The sequence below is a fragment of the Musca domestica genome, unplaced genomic scaffold (genome assembly GCF_030504385.1).
Source record: "Musca domestica strain aabys unplaced genomic scaffold, Musca_domestica.polishedcontigs.V.1.1 293, whole genome shotgun sequence".
In the NCBI taxonomy this organism is placed as follows: domain Eukaryota; kingdom Metazoa; phylum Arthropoda; class Insecta; order Diptera; family Muscidae; genus Musca; species Musca domestica.
Genome location: NW_026712297.1, coordinates 40,812 through 62,374, shown reverse-complemented (window position 1 = coordinate 62,374; position 21,563 = coordinate 40,812). Strand labels below are relative to the sequence as shown.

Genomic DNA, 21,563 nt, shown 5'->3' with positions numbered 1-21,563 from the left:
TGGTGTGAAAGTGGAATATATCGGCTCACTACTTCTGGTACCTCCCCCAGAAAGGGTCAACATTTTGAATATTCATGAAGCTCATAAAACAGGAAATTAACACCCGAGTCCATTCAGACTTGGCACATCTTAATATATCCATCAACACAAGATCTGTTATAAAGATGGTAGAGATCGGACTATTCAATCAATCAATCACGCTTTGATTTATAATTTAAAGTTCAAAGGACTAAATATGCCGAAGCATTTGTATTTTTTAAATTCGGACTTGTATTGCCCATTTGGTGCACAATTAATTTGAAATCGGATAAATATATGTATATATATATATATATATATATATATATATATATATATATATATATATATATATATATATATATATATATATATATATATATATATATATATATATCAAAACGGAACCGATCCCGATAAAATTTGGCAATAATATTTCTGAGCTGTATTTGATATACTTCCCCAAATATTGTTGTTACAGAGTGCATATTACGGCTGCGGAGGACAAAAATAACAAATCGGATGAAAAATATATATGGGAGCAATAGCTATATCTGAACCGATCTTCACCAAATTTGACATACTAGCTTCTAGACTCAATTCGGTCGAAAGTGCCAAATTCCATCCCATTTGGACAAATATTAGACGTTTGATGCACAATAAAAGGTAAATCGGACGAAGTTATATATGAGAGCTATATCCAAATCGGAACCGATCTCGATAAAATTTGGCAATAATATTTCTGAGCTGTATTTGATATACTTCCCCAAATATTGTTGTTACAGAGTGCATATTACGGCTGCGGAGAACAAAAATAATAAATCGGATAAACAATATATGTGGGAGCTATAGCTATTTCTGAACCGATTTCGATCAAATTTGGCATACATATTTGCAGGCCTACTTTGGTTGTATGTGCAAAATTCCATACTATTCGGGCTGATATTACACGTTTGGTGTAATTAGGAGCTATAACTGTATTTGAACCACATATAAAAACAGAACCGGGTATAAAAACTGAATATTTTGTATTGATGAAACAAAATAAGCTAGAATTCTGAAATTTGGAATAAAAGCCGCAAATGGTGTGCAGCATAGATGTACCAAAGGGTTTTTGGAAATACGAACTATAAGGTTACGAAAAGTTCTAAAAAGGCTAAGAAACTTCTAAAATGATACCACTAGGTATTTAATGAAAGTTTGGTATCAGAATCAAGGTTGGAAAGTAAAATTTCATATATGAAAGTGGTTTTGGAAAAGTGTACCAAGTGTGGGAAATGTACTAAGTGGTACTAAATTTGGAACGTGTTTTGTTTAGTACAAACGGATGAAGCTGCAATTTTATACTGGGGTCCCTGTTTTTGGTTGCTATGTGATAAAGATGTGGTTTAGGAAATATGTGTGTAATAATTGTACGAAAAGTACTAATTAGTACTATATTTGGTACAAATTGGGTTTTGAGTGAACAGATATTTTTTGGAATCTGAAATTTGGTATAAGGTTTGCTGTTCAGGCTACAGCCTAGGGCTATGGAGGTGGTTTTGAAAATCAGTACTATAATTGTACGAAAAGTACGCAATGGTACTATATTTGGTATTGAATGAAAGGATAAAGATAAAATTCTGAAATTTGATATTAAGAAAACGAATGGTATTTGTGTTTGAGGTTTGGTTGTTATTTTGGAAATGTGTACTATAATTGTACGATAAGTTCAAAGTGGTACTAAAATGAGTATTGGTTGAAGGGATGGAGATGGAATCCACAAATTTGATATTAAGCTCTCTGTTGGTATCTGGAATTGAGATGTGGAAGTGATGTTGGAAATGTGTACTATAATGGTACAAAAAGTACTAAATAGTACTAATTTTATTATAAGGTAAAAAATTGACATGAATCTTGAAATATGATGTAGATGTCAGCAGTTAGCTAAGATGTGAAGGTGGTGTTGGTATTATGTACTATTATTGTTCGAAAATTACTACCTGGTACCAAATATGGTAGTGGGTAAAGGGATAGAAATCGAATCCCGAAATTTGAGATTGAGGTCTCTGTTGGTAACTGGGAATGATAAATCGAGGTGATTTTTGAAATGTGTGTACAATAAGTGTACGAAAAATACTAAATGGTACAAAGTTTGGAATTTGGGTGAAGGAATAGGGCTGTAATCCTCAAATTTGTTATTGAGGTCTCAGTTGATATCTGAAATTGAGATATGGAGGTGGTTGTGGAAATATGTACTATAATTGTACTAAAAGTACTAAATAGTACTAAATTTGTTATTTTGTTAAGGAATAGAGCTAAAATCCTAAACATTTATTTTATCGTCACCGTTGGTCTATGTAATTAAGATATGGATGTGGTTTTGGTATTATGTACTATAATTGTTCGAAAAGTACTATGTGGTACCAAATAGGGTAATGGATGAAGGGATAAAGCTAGAATTCCGATATTTAATATTATGGTCTCTGTTATTATCTGAAATCGATATATGAAGGCGGTGTACTAAAATTGTACGAAAAGTACTTAATAGTACTATATTTGGTATTGGGTAAAGGAATAAAGCTGAAATCCTGAAATTTGATATTGAAGGTGCAGTTCATGTCTGGGGTTTATATATGGAGGTGGTATTGGAAATGTGTACTAAAATTGCTCGAAAAGTACTAAGTAGTACTAAATTTTGCATTAGGTAAAAATATAGGGCTGAAGTCCTCTAATTGCATATGGAAGTCACTGTTTGTGTCTATGGAAGAGAGAAAGAGCTGGTTTCGGATATGCGATCTATAATTGTACTAAATGGTACTAAATTTGGTATTGGAGAAGGGATAGAGATGAAATCCTGGAAACTGATGCAGATGCCACTGTTGGTGTCTGCAGTTGAGAGAAGGATGTTTTGGAAATGTGTACCATAATTGTTCGAAAAATACTAAGCGGTACTAAATTCGGTATTAGGGGAAGGAATACAACTGAAATCCTGAAATTCGAATTTGGTGTCTGTGGCTAGGAAATGGAGGTGATTTTGGAAATATGTACTGTAATTGTACGAAAAATATTATGTGGTACTAAATCGGGGTGTGGTTCAATATGTTTTTGGCGTATAATATTCAGGTCTCAATTATTATCCGATCCTAACAGAATATTACATGGGGTTTGGGCTAGGATTAGAACATAAGCCTATTGTTTTTGAAGTCGCACCAAATACCAATTTTTGTGAAGATTTTGCAGTCGCTCTACAAGCCATAATTAAAGACTCATCGGCATGCAATTTAGCATGAGGCTAGAGTTTAGGCCGGGGAAGAAGACTGACATTTTGGATAACCATCTGATGATAATTAGTGGCTAAAATGGATGATAATCTTTGGTAGGACTGTATGGCATCATTTAAAAATCGACTAAAATAGGTTTGGACCTAGGAGGGGTTTCCAGTGTACTAAAGTGTTGCAGGGTATCACATAGTCGGCCCTGTACGCCTCTAGCTCTGCTTACTTGAACCCCTTGAATTTTTCAAAATATTTTTCTAAAAAGAAATCTACTTCTTTCTCCACTATCAAATTAATTGCCAAAGTTTGTGTCTTAAGTCTTTTGTTTGTTCATTTGATCTTAAATTTTATTTCATTTTTTTTCTGATTCCCCTTATAAATTCCGCAAAATTCCTACCATTCCTTGACAGCTTTCTTTTGTATGAAATCATAAAAAAAATCTAAAAAAATCTATCTATTTTTAATTTAATTTTATGTGATTTTCATTTGGCGATTAAATGATCCACAAGAAACCATAAAAGCATTATTGCAATGGCAAATATGACAACAAGAAGAACAACAACAAAAACAAAAGAAAATCGCTTGTCTGTCTCTGCAACAAATCAATGGACATAGGAAACGGTGCTGAACATTGCTGGAACATATTACATATTTGCCCAAGTCCCGGTGGTAACATCGGGTAAAACACACACACATATACACTCACGAAATCTGATTAGAATTAGACATGGATGGGAAAAAAACAAAAACAAAATTCAGCACATGAGTTGGATGTTGAACGAGGAGTTAAAGAAACAAGTGAATGCAGGCTTTACTGAAAACAAGTAAAAAAAGCAGTAAGTTCGGCCGGGTCGAACTTTGAATACCCTCCACCATTTGGAAAGAATCAGGAAATTTTCAAAAAAATAAAATGCATTAAAAATTCTGTTAAAATCTTTAAAATAACGAATATCGGAAGGTGACGATATATGATGGATATACGATATTGTGGAAATCTATTTCTGGGGGTAAAGTACTCACAAAGAAGTCCTTTGTGCAGAATTTCAGACAATTCCGTTGAAAAATGTGGCTAAAATCATCAAAATATCGAATATCGGGAGGTGCCGTTATATGGGGACTATACGTTATCCTAAGCCGATATCGATAATTCTCTTCCAGGGTGTGTGAATTTTCAGACAATTCCGTTGAAAAATGTGGTTAATATCATCAAAATACCGAATATCGGGGGGTACCGTTATATGGGGGCTATACGACATCGTGGACCTATAAAGATAATTCTCTTCCAGAGGATAAACTACTCACAGGGAACTCCTTGTGTGAATTTTCAGACAATTCCGTTGGAAAATGTGGGTAAAATCATCAAAATACCGAATATCGGGAGGTACCGGTATATGGGGGCTATACGATATACTGGGTCGATATCTATAATTCTCTTCCAGAGGATAAAGTACTCACAAAGAATTTTTCGTGTAGAATTTCAGACAATTCCACCGAAAAATATGGCTAAAATCATCAGAATACCGAATATAGAGGGGGTACCGTTATATGGGGGCCATGCGATATCGTGGACCTATAAAGATAATTCTCTTCCAGAGGATAAAGTACTCACAAAGAATTCTTCGTGTAGAATTTCAGACAATTCCACGGAAATATGAGGCTAAAATCATCAAAATACCGAATATCGGGAGGTACCGTTATATGGGGGCTATACGATATCCTGGGCCGATATCGATAATTCTCTTCCAGAGTGTACAGTAGTCACAAGAAACCCTTTGTGTGCATTTTCAGACAATTCCCCCGAAAAATGTGGCTAAAATCATCAAAATACCGAATATTGGGAGGTACTGTTATATGGGGGCTATACCAAAACGTGGACCTGCACAGGCAATTTTCTGTCTTAGGCTGTAGTATCCATTACGAACTTCAAACGCCAAATTTGAAACAGTTTGGTGAATAGTCTCGCTAAACTCATCAAAATACCGAATATCGGGAGGTACTGTTATATGGGGTCTATACCAAAACGTGGACCTACATGGCCCATTTTCAATACCAAAAGTCCTGCAGACATATTATACATTTGAGTAAAATTTTATCAATCTACTTCAATTCGTTCGGAAGCTAGAGTGATTTCCACAGACGGACGGACGGTCGGACAGACGGGCGGGCGGGCGAACAGGACTAAATCTTCTTAGAATTTTACGCTGATCATATATATACTTTGTTGGGTCTAAAATTATAATTTTGATGAGTTACAAACGGAATGACGAACTTAATATACCCTCCATACTATGTATGGTGGAGGGTATAAAAAGGGGAACCAAGGAAACCCTGATTTTTTTGAGTGGCAAAGAGGGGGAGATGACTGTGGCAACATTGTTGAGCGCTACAAAAACGATTTGTCCAAAAAAGCCACAATTGTTGGCCTGGCCATAGCATGGGCTCCCACTGTTTCTGTTGTAGGTGAGGAAGCTGATGATGATGATGATGGCTTAGATGATGATGATGATTGTTGTTCTGCTGCCATACATTGTCTTCGTGTCTAAGTTCGAAGTGTTAAAATGTTATTAATATTTTTCAATTAATTTGTTAAATCTTTTTGTTGTTTTTTTTTTTTTTGGTTGCTGGCCAAAAAAAAAAAAAAAAAAAAAAAAAAAAAAACAGAAATGTTTGCAACTTGTCTATTGCCGTCGTCGTCGTCGTCGCTGTTGAATGGACCATCATCAGATCATAGACTGATTTCCAAAGCAATGTTTCATGTTTATGGCCATCAAGGTTTATTGTCTACACTTGGAGTGCGAATTGTTGTTGCTGATATGTTTTTTTTTATTAGTTTTTGTGTTATTTTTGGCCAAAAAAAAAACAACTGAACGTACGAACGTGGCAACAGCATCCATAACACTGAAAATACTGTGATTGAATTCTTGTGGACTCAACGAACTTTGCCTCGAACGAACGTTCCTCATACGTTCGAACATTCATATATATATGGCCATACTGCAATATATTATTATTTTTGACATGTTTATAACACATGTAACTTGTGCTCTAGACTCAGGTTCACATTTGGCCAGCAATTTATTATTAGTTTGAGTTTTTTTCCCTCTCTCTCTCTCTCTCTCGCTCGTAGATGTTGGATTTTATAGAGGAGGAATTGATTGAAGTTCGTTTATTGTTATTATTATTGGTTTTATATAGCCATAACATTTTATTTGTGGCAAAGATCAATTAAACATTCTAGCGATGTCAAAATCAAGGACTGGTGTCTTATTAGTAAACGTAAAAATATCGTACGGACATTGGTTTGTGAAAGAGTGCTCATTTATTTTTTTAATGGAAAATATTAAAAAAAAAACAGGGCAAACAAGAATAGGCATTTGAAAAAAAAAAGTAGAAAAGCTACTAAGTTCGGCCGGACCGAAATTTGAATACCCTCCACCATTTGGAACGAATTTGGACATTTTCCAAAAAAAAGTTCGTTAAAAATTCTATTAAAATCTTAAAAATATCGCATAAAGCCTTTATATTAGGATCTACACGAAGACTTGGACTTGCATAGGCAACTTTCGTCATAAGCCATTACAATATTAAAATACGAAACTTGAAAAAATCCGGTCAACATTGTAGCGAAAATTATAAATACCGAATAAAGGGAGGTATCGTTATATCAAAGATATACAAAGACCTGGACCTGCATAGACAATTGTGTGTCACATGCTGTAGTACCTACTAGAAACTTCAAATATGACTTCCCAAGCAATTTCGGGAAATATTGTCAGCAAGTATCGAATATCGGGGGGTATCGTAGTATGTGGGTTATACGATATCGTGGACCCATATAGACATTTCTTTTCAAGGGGGAAGAGTGCTTAGGAATAACTTCTAGCATTGATTTTTAGACAATGATACGATATCATGGATCCACAAAGACAATTCTATTACATGGGGTAAAGTAGCCAGAAGGAACTCCTTCTGTGTATTTTCAGATAATTTCATGAAACATCTTGGCTACATTCATCAAAATACCGACTATCGGGGGTACCGTTATATGGGGGTATACGATATCGTGGACCGATATAGCCCATCCTCGAACTTGACCTGCCTGCAGACAAACACTAAAAGTGTCATCTAATCAAATTTTAGGATTTCAGCCCCATTCATCCACAAAATATCACATTTAGTACTATTTAGTACTGTTTGTATAATTATAGTACCCATTTTCAAAACCTCATCCATATCTCAACCCCAGATACCAACGGGGACCTCAATATAAAATTTGGGAATTTCAGCCATATACCTTCACCTAATACCAAAACTAGTACTATTTAGTACTTTTCCTACAATTATAGTACACATTTTCAAACTCACCTCCAAATTCAACCCCAGATACCAATAGAGATATCATTATCAAATTTGTGGATTTCAGCCATATTCCTTAACCCAATACCAAATGTGGTACCAATTAGCACTTTTCGTACAATCATTGTAGACATTTCCAAAACCACCTTCATTGCTCAATTCCAGATACCAACGGAAATATTAATGTTAAAATTGAAGATCGCAGCTCTATTCTTTCACCTAATACTCTTTTTAGTACCACTTTGTACTTTTCGAACAATTATTTCCAAAACCACCTCCATATCTCAATTCCAGATACCAGTATCAAATCTGGGGATTTCAGCCATATCCTTTCTCCCACTATACAATCTAGTACTATTTAATACTTTTCGAACATTATAGTACACATTTCAAAACCACCTCCATATTTCAATTCCAGATACCAACAGAGATCTCAATGTCAAATTTCGGTATTCCAGCTGTATCCCTTCACCCAATGCCAAATTTAGTACCATTTAGTATCTTTCGCACAAATATAGGACGCAGTTCCAAACCACTTCCATATCTCAATTTCAGATATCCACAGAGATATGAATATCAAATTTGGGAATTCCAGCTCAGCCCACTACCAAATTTAGTACCATTTATTACAGTTATAGGACGAAATCCCAAACCACCGCCAAATCTCAAACAAAGATACCATCGGCAATCTAGACATCAAAATTCGATATGTGAACTCTATCCCTTAATCCGATACTATAAATGGTATTATTTAGTTATTTTCGTACATTTTTGTACACATATCCGAAACCAATTCCATATCTCAATTGCAGAGACCATAAAGTCCAATTTGAGGATTCCAGCCATATCCATATTTAGTACCATTTAGTACTTTTTGTACAATTCTACATTTCCAAGACCACCATAACCCTAATTACAAATTTCAGATCTCAAGCCCTATCTGTTCACCCAATACCAATATTTGGTGCAATATTGTAATATTTAGTACATTTCGTGCACTTGTACTTTTTGTACAATTATAGTACACATTTCCAAAACCATCTTCATATGTCTAGGCTGCACATGAACTGCAACCCTAATTACAAATTTTATATTTCAAGCACTATCTGTTCACCCAATACCAAATTGTACCAAACATAGTACTATTTAGTACATTTCGTGCACTTGCAATACACATTTTCAAAATCTCCTCCATATAACAAACCTATCACCCAAAGGGAGCCCAATACAAATTTTCAAAATTCTAGCTTCCTCCGTTCACCCTAAACCAAACTGTTCTAAATTTAGTAGCATTTAGTACAGTTCGCACTCTTAGTACTCATTTCCAAAACTCCCAGCAAATATCAAACTTACTTTCCAACCTTGATTATCATACCAAATTTACAGACTTTAGCTCTATCCGTATTCACATAATACCAAATGGAACCAATTTAGAGGTTAAGTACCATTTTGGAACTTTATGTAATCTTAAAGTTAAAATTTCCAAAAAGCCTTGGGACCATCTATCCTGCACTTCATCAGTGACTCTCATTTAAAATTTCAGAATTCTAGCTCATTCTGTTTATCCAAAATAAATTATTCAATTTATAGTAAATTTTAGTACTTTTCGTAACCTTTTAGACTGGCTGAGAATTAACGCCCAGGCAAAACAACTGAAACTAGAATCTTGAAGGTTACGAGGGCTGGGTTTTTGGAAATTCGTACTAAAAGGGTACGAAAAGTATTTCAGCTTTAACTTTGATGCAAGCTTTTTTAAAGAATATTTTCTCCTTTTATACCCTCTACCATACTATGGAGGTCATTTCGTTATGTTTGTCATTTCGTTTGTAACTCCCCGAAGTATTCATGTCAGACCAAACAAAGTATATATATTCTTGATCAGCATAAAATTCTAAGACGATTGAGCCATGTCCGTCTGTCCGTCCGGTCATGTAGGTACACGTTTTCCTATAGCCCCCATATAACAGTACCTCCCGATATTCGGTATTTTGATGTTTTTAGCGACATTATTCACCGGAATTGTTTAAAATTTGGTATTTAGAGTTCGTAATGGGAACTACAGTCTGTGGGAGAAAATTGTCTATACAGGTCCAGGTGTTCGTATAGGCCCCATACATAAGTACCTCCCTATATTCGGTATTTTGATTATTTTAGCGACATTATTCACCGGAATTGTTTCAAATTACGTATTTAGAGTTTGTAATGGGAACTACAGTCTGTGACAGAAAATTATCTATACAGGTCCAGGTCTTCGTATAGGCCCCATATATAAGTACCTCCCAATATTCGGTATTTTAATGACTTTTTGCGACATTATTCACCGGAATTGTTTCAAAATACGTATTTAGAGTCTGTAATGGGAACTACAGCCTATGACAGAAATTTGTATGTGCAGGTCCACGTCTTCGTATAGGCCCCATATATAAGTACCTCCCTATATTCGGTATTTTGACAAGTTTAGGTATAATACCCACCGAAATTGTTTGAGATGTCGCATTTGAAGTTCGTAATGGATACTACAGCCTGTGACAGAAAATTGTCTATGCTGGTCCAGGTCTTTGCACAGCTCCGATATAACGGTACCTCCCTATATACGATATTTTGATGATTTTAGCTACATAATTCACCCTTTTTTCAAGTTTCGAATTTGAATATGGTAATGTCTAATGACAAACAATGCCTATGTAGGTCCACGTCGTATAGACCCCAAAATAACGGCTATATTCGGTATTTTAAAAATTTTAACAGAATTTTTTAAGGATTTTATTTTTTGAAAATTTCCAAATTCCTTCAAAATGATGGAGGGTATTCAACTTACTGCTTTTTAACTTGTTGAAAACAATTTTTTTTCGAAACACATCAAAATAAGAGTTCAATTATTTCTTCCCTTTTCCCCAGCGAAATTGCTACCTTAACTTAATCTTTTTCCAACACTCTGCAAAAACCCTTGACCAGATCATCACCTTTTCTTGTTCAATTATAATTTTTTCAAGTTTGCCTCCAAGACCATTGTCGTTCGTTGTTTTGGTGGCTTTGTTTTGTTTTGGCATTGCTTTCGTTTATTTGCCTTTCAATAAAATTATTATCATGACATTTTCAATTTCTTGTATTTGGACAACCAATAAATCCTTGAGAAATCTCAATTTTCAAATCAAACTAAATTGCTTAGACTTGTGCACGCATCTGTGTCTGAACAGTAAAAGGAAAACAAAGCAAAACAAGCGTGGCATCCACAGAAAAACAACAACAACAACACCAAACAAGTCAATGGCAAGCCAACATTCAGAAGAAGTTCCCAAAAACCAGCAGAAGATGTCTCACCAAAAAAAAAAAAAACTTTGAACACGCATGTTTGCTGGTCTAGCAACGTCATAGCTGGCGGTGGACTAGAGCAAGCAACCAGCCAAACCAAACTTCCCAGCAATCGACCAATCCACCAAAAAAAAATATTGTTCAATGGCTGTTTACTCTTGTTACTCATAAATATTCAAATTAAATATTTGTTTGCTTTCGGTTACTTTCGATGAACCACAAACGACAAAAAAATACAGAAATTGTGTCTTGCCATTGCCGAACAAGGAAGAAGTAGGAACGGAACCCATAGGAAATAATCTCAACTTAAAATGCAAACAAATCATCGCGATGCCATAAATAAAGTAACAGTGTAACAACATTTATGCAACAAGGTTTTGCTTTCCACAACAAAAAATACGAAAGAGTGAGAGGTAGTGGCAAAGGACATAACAATAATCTGCATGTTGAGTGCTGTAAATATTGTAACATTTTCGAAAAATGAAAGAAGAAGAGCAGGAGTTCCAGATTTTTTCCCAATTGCAGGATGTCATGGGAAATTTACATTAACATCTATGTTTTTGAGCCCTACATCACCTCAGGGTTGATAATAAACTCAGATTATTAAAACCAAGGTTCCGCCTTTGACGCATATTCTTAATTGCTAGGAGTTCTTCATTAGTGGCGGTTCTTCGAAAAAATATTCGTAAGAAAATCCACCGTGGGTCCTTCGAGAAAATAATTTAATCTCATTTATCGACTTTTGAATATTTTAATACAAATTCAACTTATTTGCTTTTTAAAAAAAAATATATATTCTTTAATCCTTTAAAAAAATATTGTTTGTAAAAAAATCCAAATAAGTCGAACTTTGAAGATATATTTTTTAACAGTCCGTAAACTTTAAAAAAAAAAACTATTTTTTATATGAAAATCCACCTCCGCCTTTGACGCATATTCTTAATTGCTAGGAGTTTTTCATTAGTGGCGGTCCTTCGAAAAAATATTCGTAAGAAAATCCACCATGGGTCCTTCGAGAAAATAATTTAATCTCATTTATCGACTTTTGAAAAAAAAAAAAAATACTATGGTATCCCAAACAAGCAAGCCAAACACTGTTCCAAAAAAAAAAATATTTTAATACAAATCCACCTCATTTGCCCTTTGAAAAAAAAAAATTAAAAAAAATATTCCTTAATCCTTTGAAAAAATATTTTCAACAAAAATTTACACCAGTGAACCTTTGAAAAAAAAGGTTGTAAAAAATCCAAATAAGTCGAACTTTGAAGATATATTTTTTTAATAGTCCGTCCACTTAAAAACAAAATATTTTTTTATATGAAAATCCACCTCGTGAAAGTCGCCTTTAATTTTATGTATAAATCCAGTATAGTTTTCAAAAAAAAAAAAAAAAAAAAAAAAACAACAAAGATTAAGAGTAAGAGGTAGTGACAAGGGACATAACAATAATCTGCATGTTGAATGCTGTAAATATTGTAAAATTTTCGAAAAATTAAAGAAGAGCAGAAGTTTGAGATTTGTTTTCCAATTGCAGTGTGGCATGGGAAATTTACAATGACATCTATGTTTTGGGCCCTACAACACCTCAGGGGATAGGGAAGAAAAATTCAGATTTTTAAATCCATGGTTCTTCCTTTGAAGAAAATTATTAATGGCTGGGAGTAATTTATTATTGATTGTCCCTCGAAAAAAATTTTTTGTAAGAATAACCACCATGGGTCCCTACAACAAATCCACCGGTATTTCGGCACTTTTCATAGAAAATTTAAAAAATTCAAAAACCTTAATCCTATGAAAATTGTGTTCCCCTGAAAATTATTCTCAGTAAAAAAAAAAAAATTAAAAATATCAAAGCCGATCTTTGAAGATATATTTTTTTTAACAATCCACGTTACTCAACCTTTGAAAAAAATATTTTTTTTAAGAAAATCCACCTTAGATGAAAGCCCGCCTTCAATTTATATAAATTTTTATTTTCAAAAATCCAGTCTAGTCTCACTTTGATCTGGTTGGTTTGAATGCATATTTTAATGAAATTTAACCTAACATTGAAAATAAAAATAAAAACCATTTTTATAAAAATCTATGTTTATTCTTTCCTTGCAAAAATATTTTTCATAAAAACTAAAGTTACTAATATTTTTGAAAAAAAAAAAAAAAAATATAAATATTAATATTGCTTGCTTCTATGGAAAAACGTTTTTATAAAATCCAGAATACATGCCTCTTCGAAAAAAAAACATTTTTTTCATAAAAATCCACGTTGCTGTACTATTTAAAAAAAAAACATTTTTATAAAACCCCGGCTTAAAATACGTTATAAAAAACATTTAAAAAAATAAGATAAAAATCTCAAATTTAATATTTAAATTACTGATGATATCTGTGTTTAAAATATGGCTGTGGTTTCGAAATGAGTCGTGTATTTGTATGAAAAGTATTAAATGGTACCAAATTTGGAATTGGGTGAGGGGATAGGGCTGAAACCCTCAAATTTGATATTGAGGTCTCTGTTGGTATCTGGAATTGAAAAATGGAGGTGGTTTTGGAATATTATAATTTTTCGAAAAGTACTTAACCAAAAAAATTTGGGATCACTGTTTTCGTCTAGGAATAAGATATCAGTTGGATATGCGTACTAAATGTTATTCAATTTTTTTTTTTAGGTGAAGGGATAGAACTGAAATTTGATACTGGGTTCACTGTTTACATATGGACACGTTGAAATAGTTTTGAACAAAAAAAATTGATGAAGCGAAAATTCGAAAATTAAATAAAACCTTGAACGTCTGAAAATTTAGTACTCTGCGTGAAGTTTTCATTAAAAATTTGGTCAAATTGAACAATTTGGGAGTTTTGAGTATTAAAAAAGCCTAACACGAACTATGGGAACCAATCTAAATATTTAGGTCGAATGTAAGGCTCTATACCTTGCTTGTTAGTATCATAATAATCCCAGAAAATTTTATAATTTTTTTTAGTAATTTAATTTAAAAGAAATATATTTTTTTAAATCAAAAATATTTTATTGTATTTTATAAATAATATTTTTATAATAATATTTTATAAATATTTTTCTTAATAATATTCAATCATTTTTTAATGTAATATGTATTTTACAAAATATTTTTAACCTATTTTTTTTTATTCATATTTTTCATCAACATAGATTACAAAAAATTATCTAAAAAATGTTCCGCAAAAAATATTTAAAAACCCGTAATTAGAAACAAGTAAGCAAAGGCTATAGTCGTGCGGTGCCAACCATGTGATACTCTACTCTAGTTGGTCTATTTCAGCCCCTAAATGAATTGCGGACATCTTTGAAAAAAAATAGACCTAGCCTTTCTAAGCCTAAGCCTAAAATTTTTGGCTCAATCAAACTTATAATATTTCCAACACATAGTGTTGTAGGGTATAAAGAATCCGTATTTATAAAAACTTGGCCAAAATATCCACCTTAAAAAATGTTTTTAAAAAATAGTGTTGTTGGGTAAAAAAAATTGTAAAAAATCTATGTTAAAAATTATTTTTTAAAACCACTTAAAAAATATGTTCTAAAAATCTTAGTAGAAATATTCTTTTTCTATATTAATAAAAAATGTTGAAAAAAATATGTTAAAAATATTAAATAATAATATTATAAAAATAATAGTATTTAATAATATTTTTATTTTTTAAAATATGTTTATTAAAAATTATACTATAAATAAATATTAAAAATACACTGCGAAAAATATTTTAAAAAAATCTTATATAAAAAAATATGTGTTAACCATCACATTGAAAAAAATTTCTTAAAATCTACCTTGAAAAATATTTCCAAATAAATATTATTAAAGTATTTTTTTAAATAATTTAATACTAAAAAAATATATCTAAAATATTAAATTTAAGAAGATAGTTCTAAACATCTAACTTGAAAATTTTTCTAAATAAATAATTTGAAAATACATGTTATAAAATGCACTTTTATTGCTATGTTATATAAAAAATAAATTATAAAATATTATTGTAAATATTTTATAAAAATATTTTATATATGAAAAATAATTATTTTATAAAATCCAAAAAATGTGCAGCAAAAAATATTTTTTTTAAATCCATATTTCAAAAAATATCTACCCTACAAAATGTTTTCAAACATCTACATTAAAAATATTTTTAATAAATATTTCAAAAATAATTTTTTATATCGCTTTTATTGCCCTACTTTCCTTAATTTATTACACATTTTTTTTCCAAAATTTTCCAAAAATTATTTTCCTACCAAAAAATGAGGGAAAATGGCTACCATAAAATTGGTGTTGATTATGGATCAACAAAAAAAAGGAGAAGATGTAGTTGTCGTTTCAATTTTATTTTCCTTGTTACCTTCCTGTAACACTGATGCTCCCATTTTGTAACATAGTTGACCTGTGTGTGTGTGAGTATGCAATGTAAAATACATTATTATTATTTTTTTTTTTTTTTTTTGTACCGGAGAAAATTTATTTCCATGGACTGCCTTAAAGACCTTGGCCTTTATGCTAAGATTACAAATTGTTGATAAACGTTAGCAAAGTAATAAATATTTGTTTTGCTTACCAATTCCCTGGCTTAGGCCATATCCTCAAGTACCAGAAGATCTGCATGTAGTGGCTGCCTGAACTGAACTCCTCTTCTTGGGAGATTAAGCAAAGATGATTTCTTTGGTTACGTCGGACATGCCATAACATATGCAAATTTTTTACAGCATAAAGGCCTGGAGGGAGATGATATGTGAAAACCATATACATTTGCAAAAGCAGTATAAGGCAGGGAGTGCTTGGAAAATTGCTCACTCATTACTCAATTTTTTTATGAAATACAAAAAAAAAGGAATGCAATGCATTAGGAAAAGAAGTGTTGAGCTGGAAAACTATCTGAAAGGCTGGCCAAGTTTTGCTTTGGTGTTTTCCATATTGAAATTGTTTTTCAGTTTTTTTTTTTCGAATCTCTTATCCCATCCATTATCATGCGTGTGAATTTCGCTTCAAGTTATGTTGCCATACATATTGAGTTTTATTATTGTCATGCCACAGAAAAAAAAAAAAAAAAAAAAAAGATTTGTGGCTTTTTAATTGAATTTTTTCCATGGCTACGATTTTTTTTCTTTTATATCATAAAATGGAACGTTTTCCCGTAGTCTTAACTACAAAAAATATCGAATTCTGTTGGTCATAATTCATTAACATGTTCTTGTTTTCTTTACAGATGAATCAGACCTGTAAGGTCTGTGGCGAACCGGCGGCAGGTTTCCATTTTGGCGCATTCACGTGTGAAGGTTGCAAGGTAAGTTTCTATGGGAAAATCTGTGCGTTTTTTATAGTTTTTGTATATAATAAATATTTATTAGCAAATGCATTATTTAATAAAATATGAAAGTTGATAATGGCCATAGAGTGGGATTAATATGTTATAACAAAATTTAATGTTAGTTGTTTGAAACTGGACAATATCAACAGTTATTTGCTGCATCAAAATATGCAATCTCTTGAAAATACCCCCACGGAAACAAAAGACTTAAGCAACAAACTTGTTTTCCTAGGATGGACTATTAAATTTTATAAAATAAACTGAAAAATTAGCCTTTCAGAAAAAACTAGCCTTTCAACTGCGAACCACCTTAAATGGGACTCATTTGGTCCTTGACAAATGATCGAGAATTTATCTAATATTTATCAAAAAAATTTTAGAAAATTATCTAGAATATTCAAAAATTTTCAAATATTTTTTGAAAAAATAATTAAAAATTTGTAGAAAATTTATCGAAAAACTATTGAAAATTTTTTGAATATTTTTTACTGATAATTCTTAATTTTTTTATTCTCGAAAACTTCTCATACACCTTTTATACTACTCATTAATCTAATTTATATTCTAAAAAAACCTGCCACCCCAATATAAACTTTTATTTCTCCAATAAAATATGACATATCTTCAGCATACCCCCATGGAAACAAAAGACTTAAGAAACAAACTTGTGTTCCGGCCAAGGGAAACTAAATGTATTAAAATAAACGTAAGAAGTAATTTTTTGTCCATAGAAGCCCTTTAACTGCTGACTACCTTAAATTGGACTCGTTTCGTCCTTGAAAATCAGTTATCGATAATTTGACGAATATTAATCGAAAATTTATTAAAAAAAAAATTATATAGACTTCTTTGTAGCATTATTGAAAATTTATTAATTTTTTTTTAGAAAATTATCCAAAGTATTGAATATTTGTCGAATATTTTTGAGGAAAAATAACCAAATTTTTAGAAAATGTATCGAAAATTTCTAATATCTAATACTACTACTACTCTACACTTTTGTTCCTTGATAAACTATTATCGAAGAATTATAGGTGATTTAACAAAAATTTGTATAGATTTTTTTGTAGTATTATTAAAAATGTATTAGAAATTATAAAAAATTAAACAAAATTTTTGAAATAAAAAAAATCAAAAATTTTTGGAAAACTTATAGAAAATCTATGGAAAATTTATCGGATAGAAATTAAAAATTATTCGAAAATTTATGTAGAAATATTGAAAATATATTAATATATTAAATATATTAATTTTGAAATTATTTTTTCAAATTTTTAGAAATTTTATCAAAAATTTAATGAACATTTTTCGAATAGAATTCCTAGGTTCTTTTATCGATAATTTATCGAATAATTATGGGTGATTTATTGAACATTTGTATTTTTTTTCGTAGTATTATTGTTATTAATCAATAATCATAAATAGTAGAAAATAACCCAAAATTTTGAAAATATCCAATATTTAAAAAAAATCAAAAAAAAAATTGGAAAATGTCCTTGTCCTTCACAAACTATTATCGATAATTTGTCGTAAAATTAACGTTAATTTTTCGAAAATTTGTATAGAAATGTTTTAGAAGAATTATTGAATATCTATCAAAAAATTGTAAAAAATTACCCAAATTATTGAAAATATATCGAAAGAAAATTGAAATATTATTCATAGTATTTTTGAGAGTAAATGATGCAATTGTAGAAAATTATCCAAAATGTTGAAAGTTTATCGAAAATCTATTGAAAATTTTTCGAATGGAACTCTTTTGGTCTTTGACAATCTATCGAAGAATTATCTGTAATCTATAGAAAATTTAAATAAATTTTTATACCCTCCACCAAAGTATAGAGGGTATATTAAGTTTGTTATTCCGTATGTAACACCTCGAAATATGCATTTTAGACAACAAAAAGTACATATATTCTTGATCAGCATAAAATTCTATATCGATTTAGCGATGTCCGTGCGTCTTTCCGTTTGTGGAAATCACTCTAGCTTCCGAACGAAATGAAGTAGGTTGATCAAATTTTACTCAACTGTATGTTATGTCTGCAAGACTTTTGCTATTGAAAATGGGCCCAGTAGGTCCAGGTTTTGGTATAGCCTCCATATAACAGTACCTCCCGATATTCGGTATTTTGATGATTTTTAGCGACATTATTCACCGAAATTGTTTAAAAATTGGTATTTGAAGTTCGTATTTGATATTACAGCCTAAGACAGAAAATTGTCCCTGCAGGCCCATGTCTTCGTATAGCCCTCATATAACGGTACCTCCCCATATTCGGTATATTAATGATTTTATCGACATTATTCACCTATATTGTTTCAAATTTGGTATTTGAAGTTCGTAAGGGATATTACAGCTTATGACAGAAAATTTCCTGTGCAGGTCCACGTTTTGGTATAGCCCCATATAATAGTACCTCTCTATATTCAGTATTTTGATAATTTTCCACGTCGCCGTATATACCCCAATATAACGGCTACATTCGGTATTTTTAAGATTTTAACAGAATTTATAACGGATTTTATTTTTTTGAGAGTTGCCAAATTCTTTCCAAGTGGTGGAGGGTTTTCAAAGTTCGGTCCGGCCGATCTTAAAGCTTTTTTATTTGTTTTCTGGTATTATTGAAAATGTATCAAGAAATTGTAAAAAAGATATTTAAAATATTGAAAATGTATCGAAGATTAAAAACATATATATATTTTAAAAGAATTATCGATAATGTATCAAAAATTTATATAGAACTTTTTCGTTGTATTTTTCAACATTAATCAAGAAATTATAAACAATTATACGAAATATTGAAAATTTATAGAGTATTTTTGAACAAAAAAAATAAATTAAAAGAAATCAAAAAATGTAGGGAAATTTGTCAAAAATCTATTGAAAATTTTTCAAATCTTTCGAAAAATTATGTAGATTTTTTTTGTCATAGTATTATCGAAAATGTATCAGAAATTACAGAAAAAATTTTTTGAAAACAAATTTTAGAAAATTTATAGAAAATCCATTATTATTATATTATTATTATTATTATTATTATTATTATTATTATTATTATCATTATTATTATATTATTATTATTATTATTATTATTATTATTATTATTATTATTATTATTATTATTATTATCATATATTATTATTATTTATTATTATTATTATTATTATTATTATTATTATTATTATTATTATTATTATTATCATTATTATTATTATTATTATTATTATTATTATTATTATTATTATATTATTATTATTATTATTATTATTATTATTATTATTATTATTATTATATTATTATTATTATTATTATTATTATTATTATTATTATTATTATTATTATTATTATTATTATTATTATTATTATTATTATTATTATTATTATTATTATTATTATTATTATTATTATTATTATTATTATTTTATTATTATTATTATTATTATTATTATTATTATTATTATTATTATTATTATTATTATTATTATTATTATTATTATTATTATTATTATTATTATTATTATATTATTATTATTATTATTATTATTATTATTATTATTATTATTATATTATTATTATTATTATTATTATTTTATTATATTATTATTATTATTATTATTATTATTATTATTATTATTATATTTATTATTATTATTATTATTATTATTATTATTATTATTATTATTATTAATTATTATTATATATTATTATTATTATTATTATATATTATTATTATTATTATTATTATATTATTATTATTATTATTATTATTATTATATTATATTATTATTATTATTATTATTATTATTATTATTATATTATTATTATTATTATTATTATATTATTATTATTATTATTATATTATTATTATTATTATTATTATATATTATTATTATTATTATTATTATTATTATATTATTATTATTATTATTATTATTATATTATTATTATTATTATTATTATTATTATTATTATTATTATTATTATATTATTATTATTATTATTATATATTATTATTATTATTATTATTATTATTATTATTATTATTATTATTATTATTATTATTATTATATATTATTATTATTATTATTATTATTATTATTATTATTATTATTATTATATTATTATTATTATTATTATTATTATTATTATTATTATTATATTATTATTATTATATTATTATTATTATTATTATTATTATTATTATTATTATTATTATTATTATTATTATTATTATTATTATTATTATTATTATTATTATTATTATATTATTATTATTATTATTATTATATTATTATTATTATATATTATTATTATTATTATTATTATTATTATTATTATTATTATATTATTATTATTATTATTATTATTATATTATTATTATTTTTTGTTTTCGTTACAAACTTTTATCGCTAATTTTTAGAAAAATTATCAAGAATTTATCGAAAATCTCTATGAAATTTTTTATTTTGCATTATTGAAAATTGTTTCAGAAATTTACTCAAAATATTGAAAATGTTGAAAAAAAAAAATTAAAAAAAATCAAACTTTATAGAAAATTGATCTCGATTGTCGATAAATTGACAAAGATTTTTCAAATAGTTTTTTTTTTTTTAATTTAATTTTGTTTTAAATTTTATTTTTGAATATTTCGACTAAATATTCTTAACTTTTACTCTTCTTATAACATAATAAACATAAAACAAATAAGAAAATTGATCTCGATTGTCGATAAATTGTCAAAAACATTTCGAATCGTATTTTTTTAATTTATTTTTTTTTTAATCTATTTTTGAATATTTTATCTAAGTATTCTTAATTTTTATTTTTTTTAATATAATCCTGTACTTACCTTCTCTTTGCATTTCTCATTATATTGATTTATATTCCCTCAAAAAACTGTCATCCAGAAATCAGGGTATACTTTTCCTTAACCATCTCCCTGCCACCCCTTCACCAGTTTTTTATTAAATATCATTAATTACATCTGATATCGAATATTTTTGAAAAAAAATTAAACTTAAAAAAAAATGTAAAAAAAATTAATTTTTTTTAATGGGATTTTCAAATTTATTGGAAAATCTAAAGAAATTTTTCATAGTATTATTGAAAATGTATCAGAAATTATTCATTATTTTTTTTATTTTTTTTAAATATTTTTTTAAAAAAATTAAAAATTTTTAGATTTTTTTTTTTTTTGGAAATCTAATGAAAATTTTTCTAATATTTTAACCAAAAATTCTTAATTCTTACTCATCTCGAAAATTTAATATACAAGCCTC

The 21,563-nt window shown here is 28.8% G+C and overlaps 1 protein-coding gene across 1 annotated transcript in view; it reads left to right on the top strand.

The window, feature by feature from the left end:
* The window catches only part of LOC131803358 (knirps-related protein-like), a 118,783-nt gene that overhangs the window by 72,386 nt on the left and 24,834 nt on the right, over nt 1–21,563 (top strand). Inside the window, exon 3 of the mRNA XM_059124514.1 lies at nt 16,179–16,256. Within this exon, the coding sequence (XP_058980497.1) occupies nt 16,179–16,256 (78 nt within the window). The remainder of the gene's footprint in view (nt 1–16,178; nt 16,257–21,563) is intronic.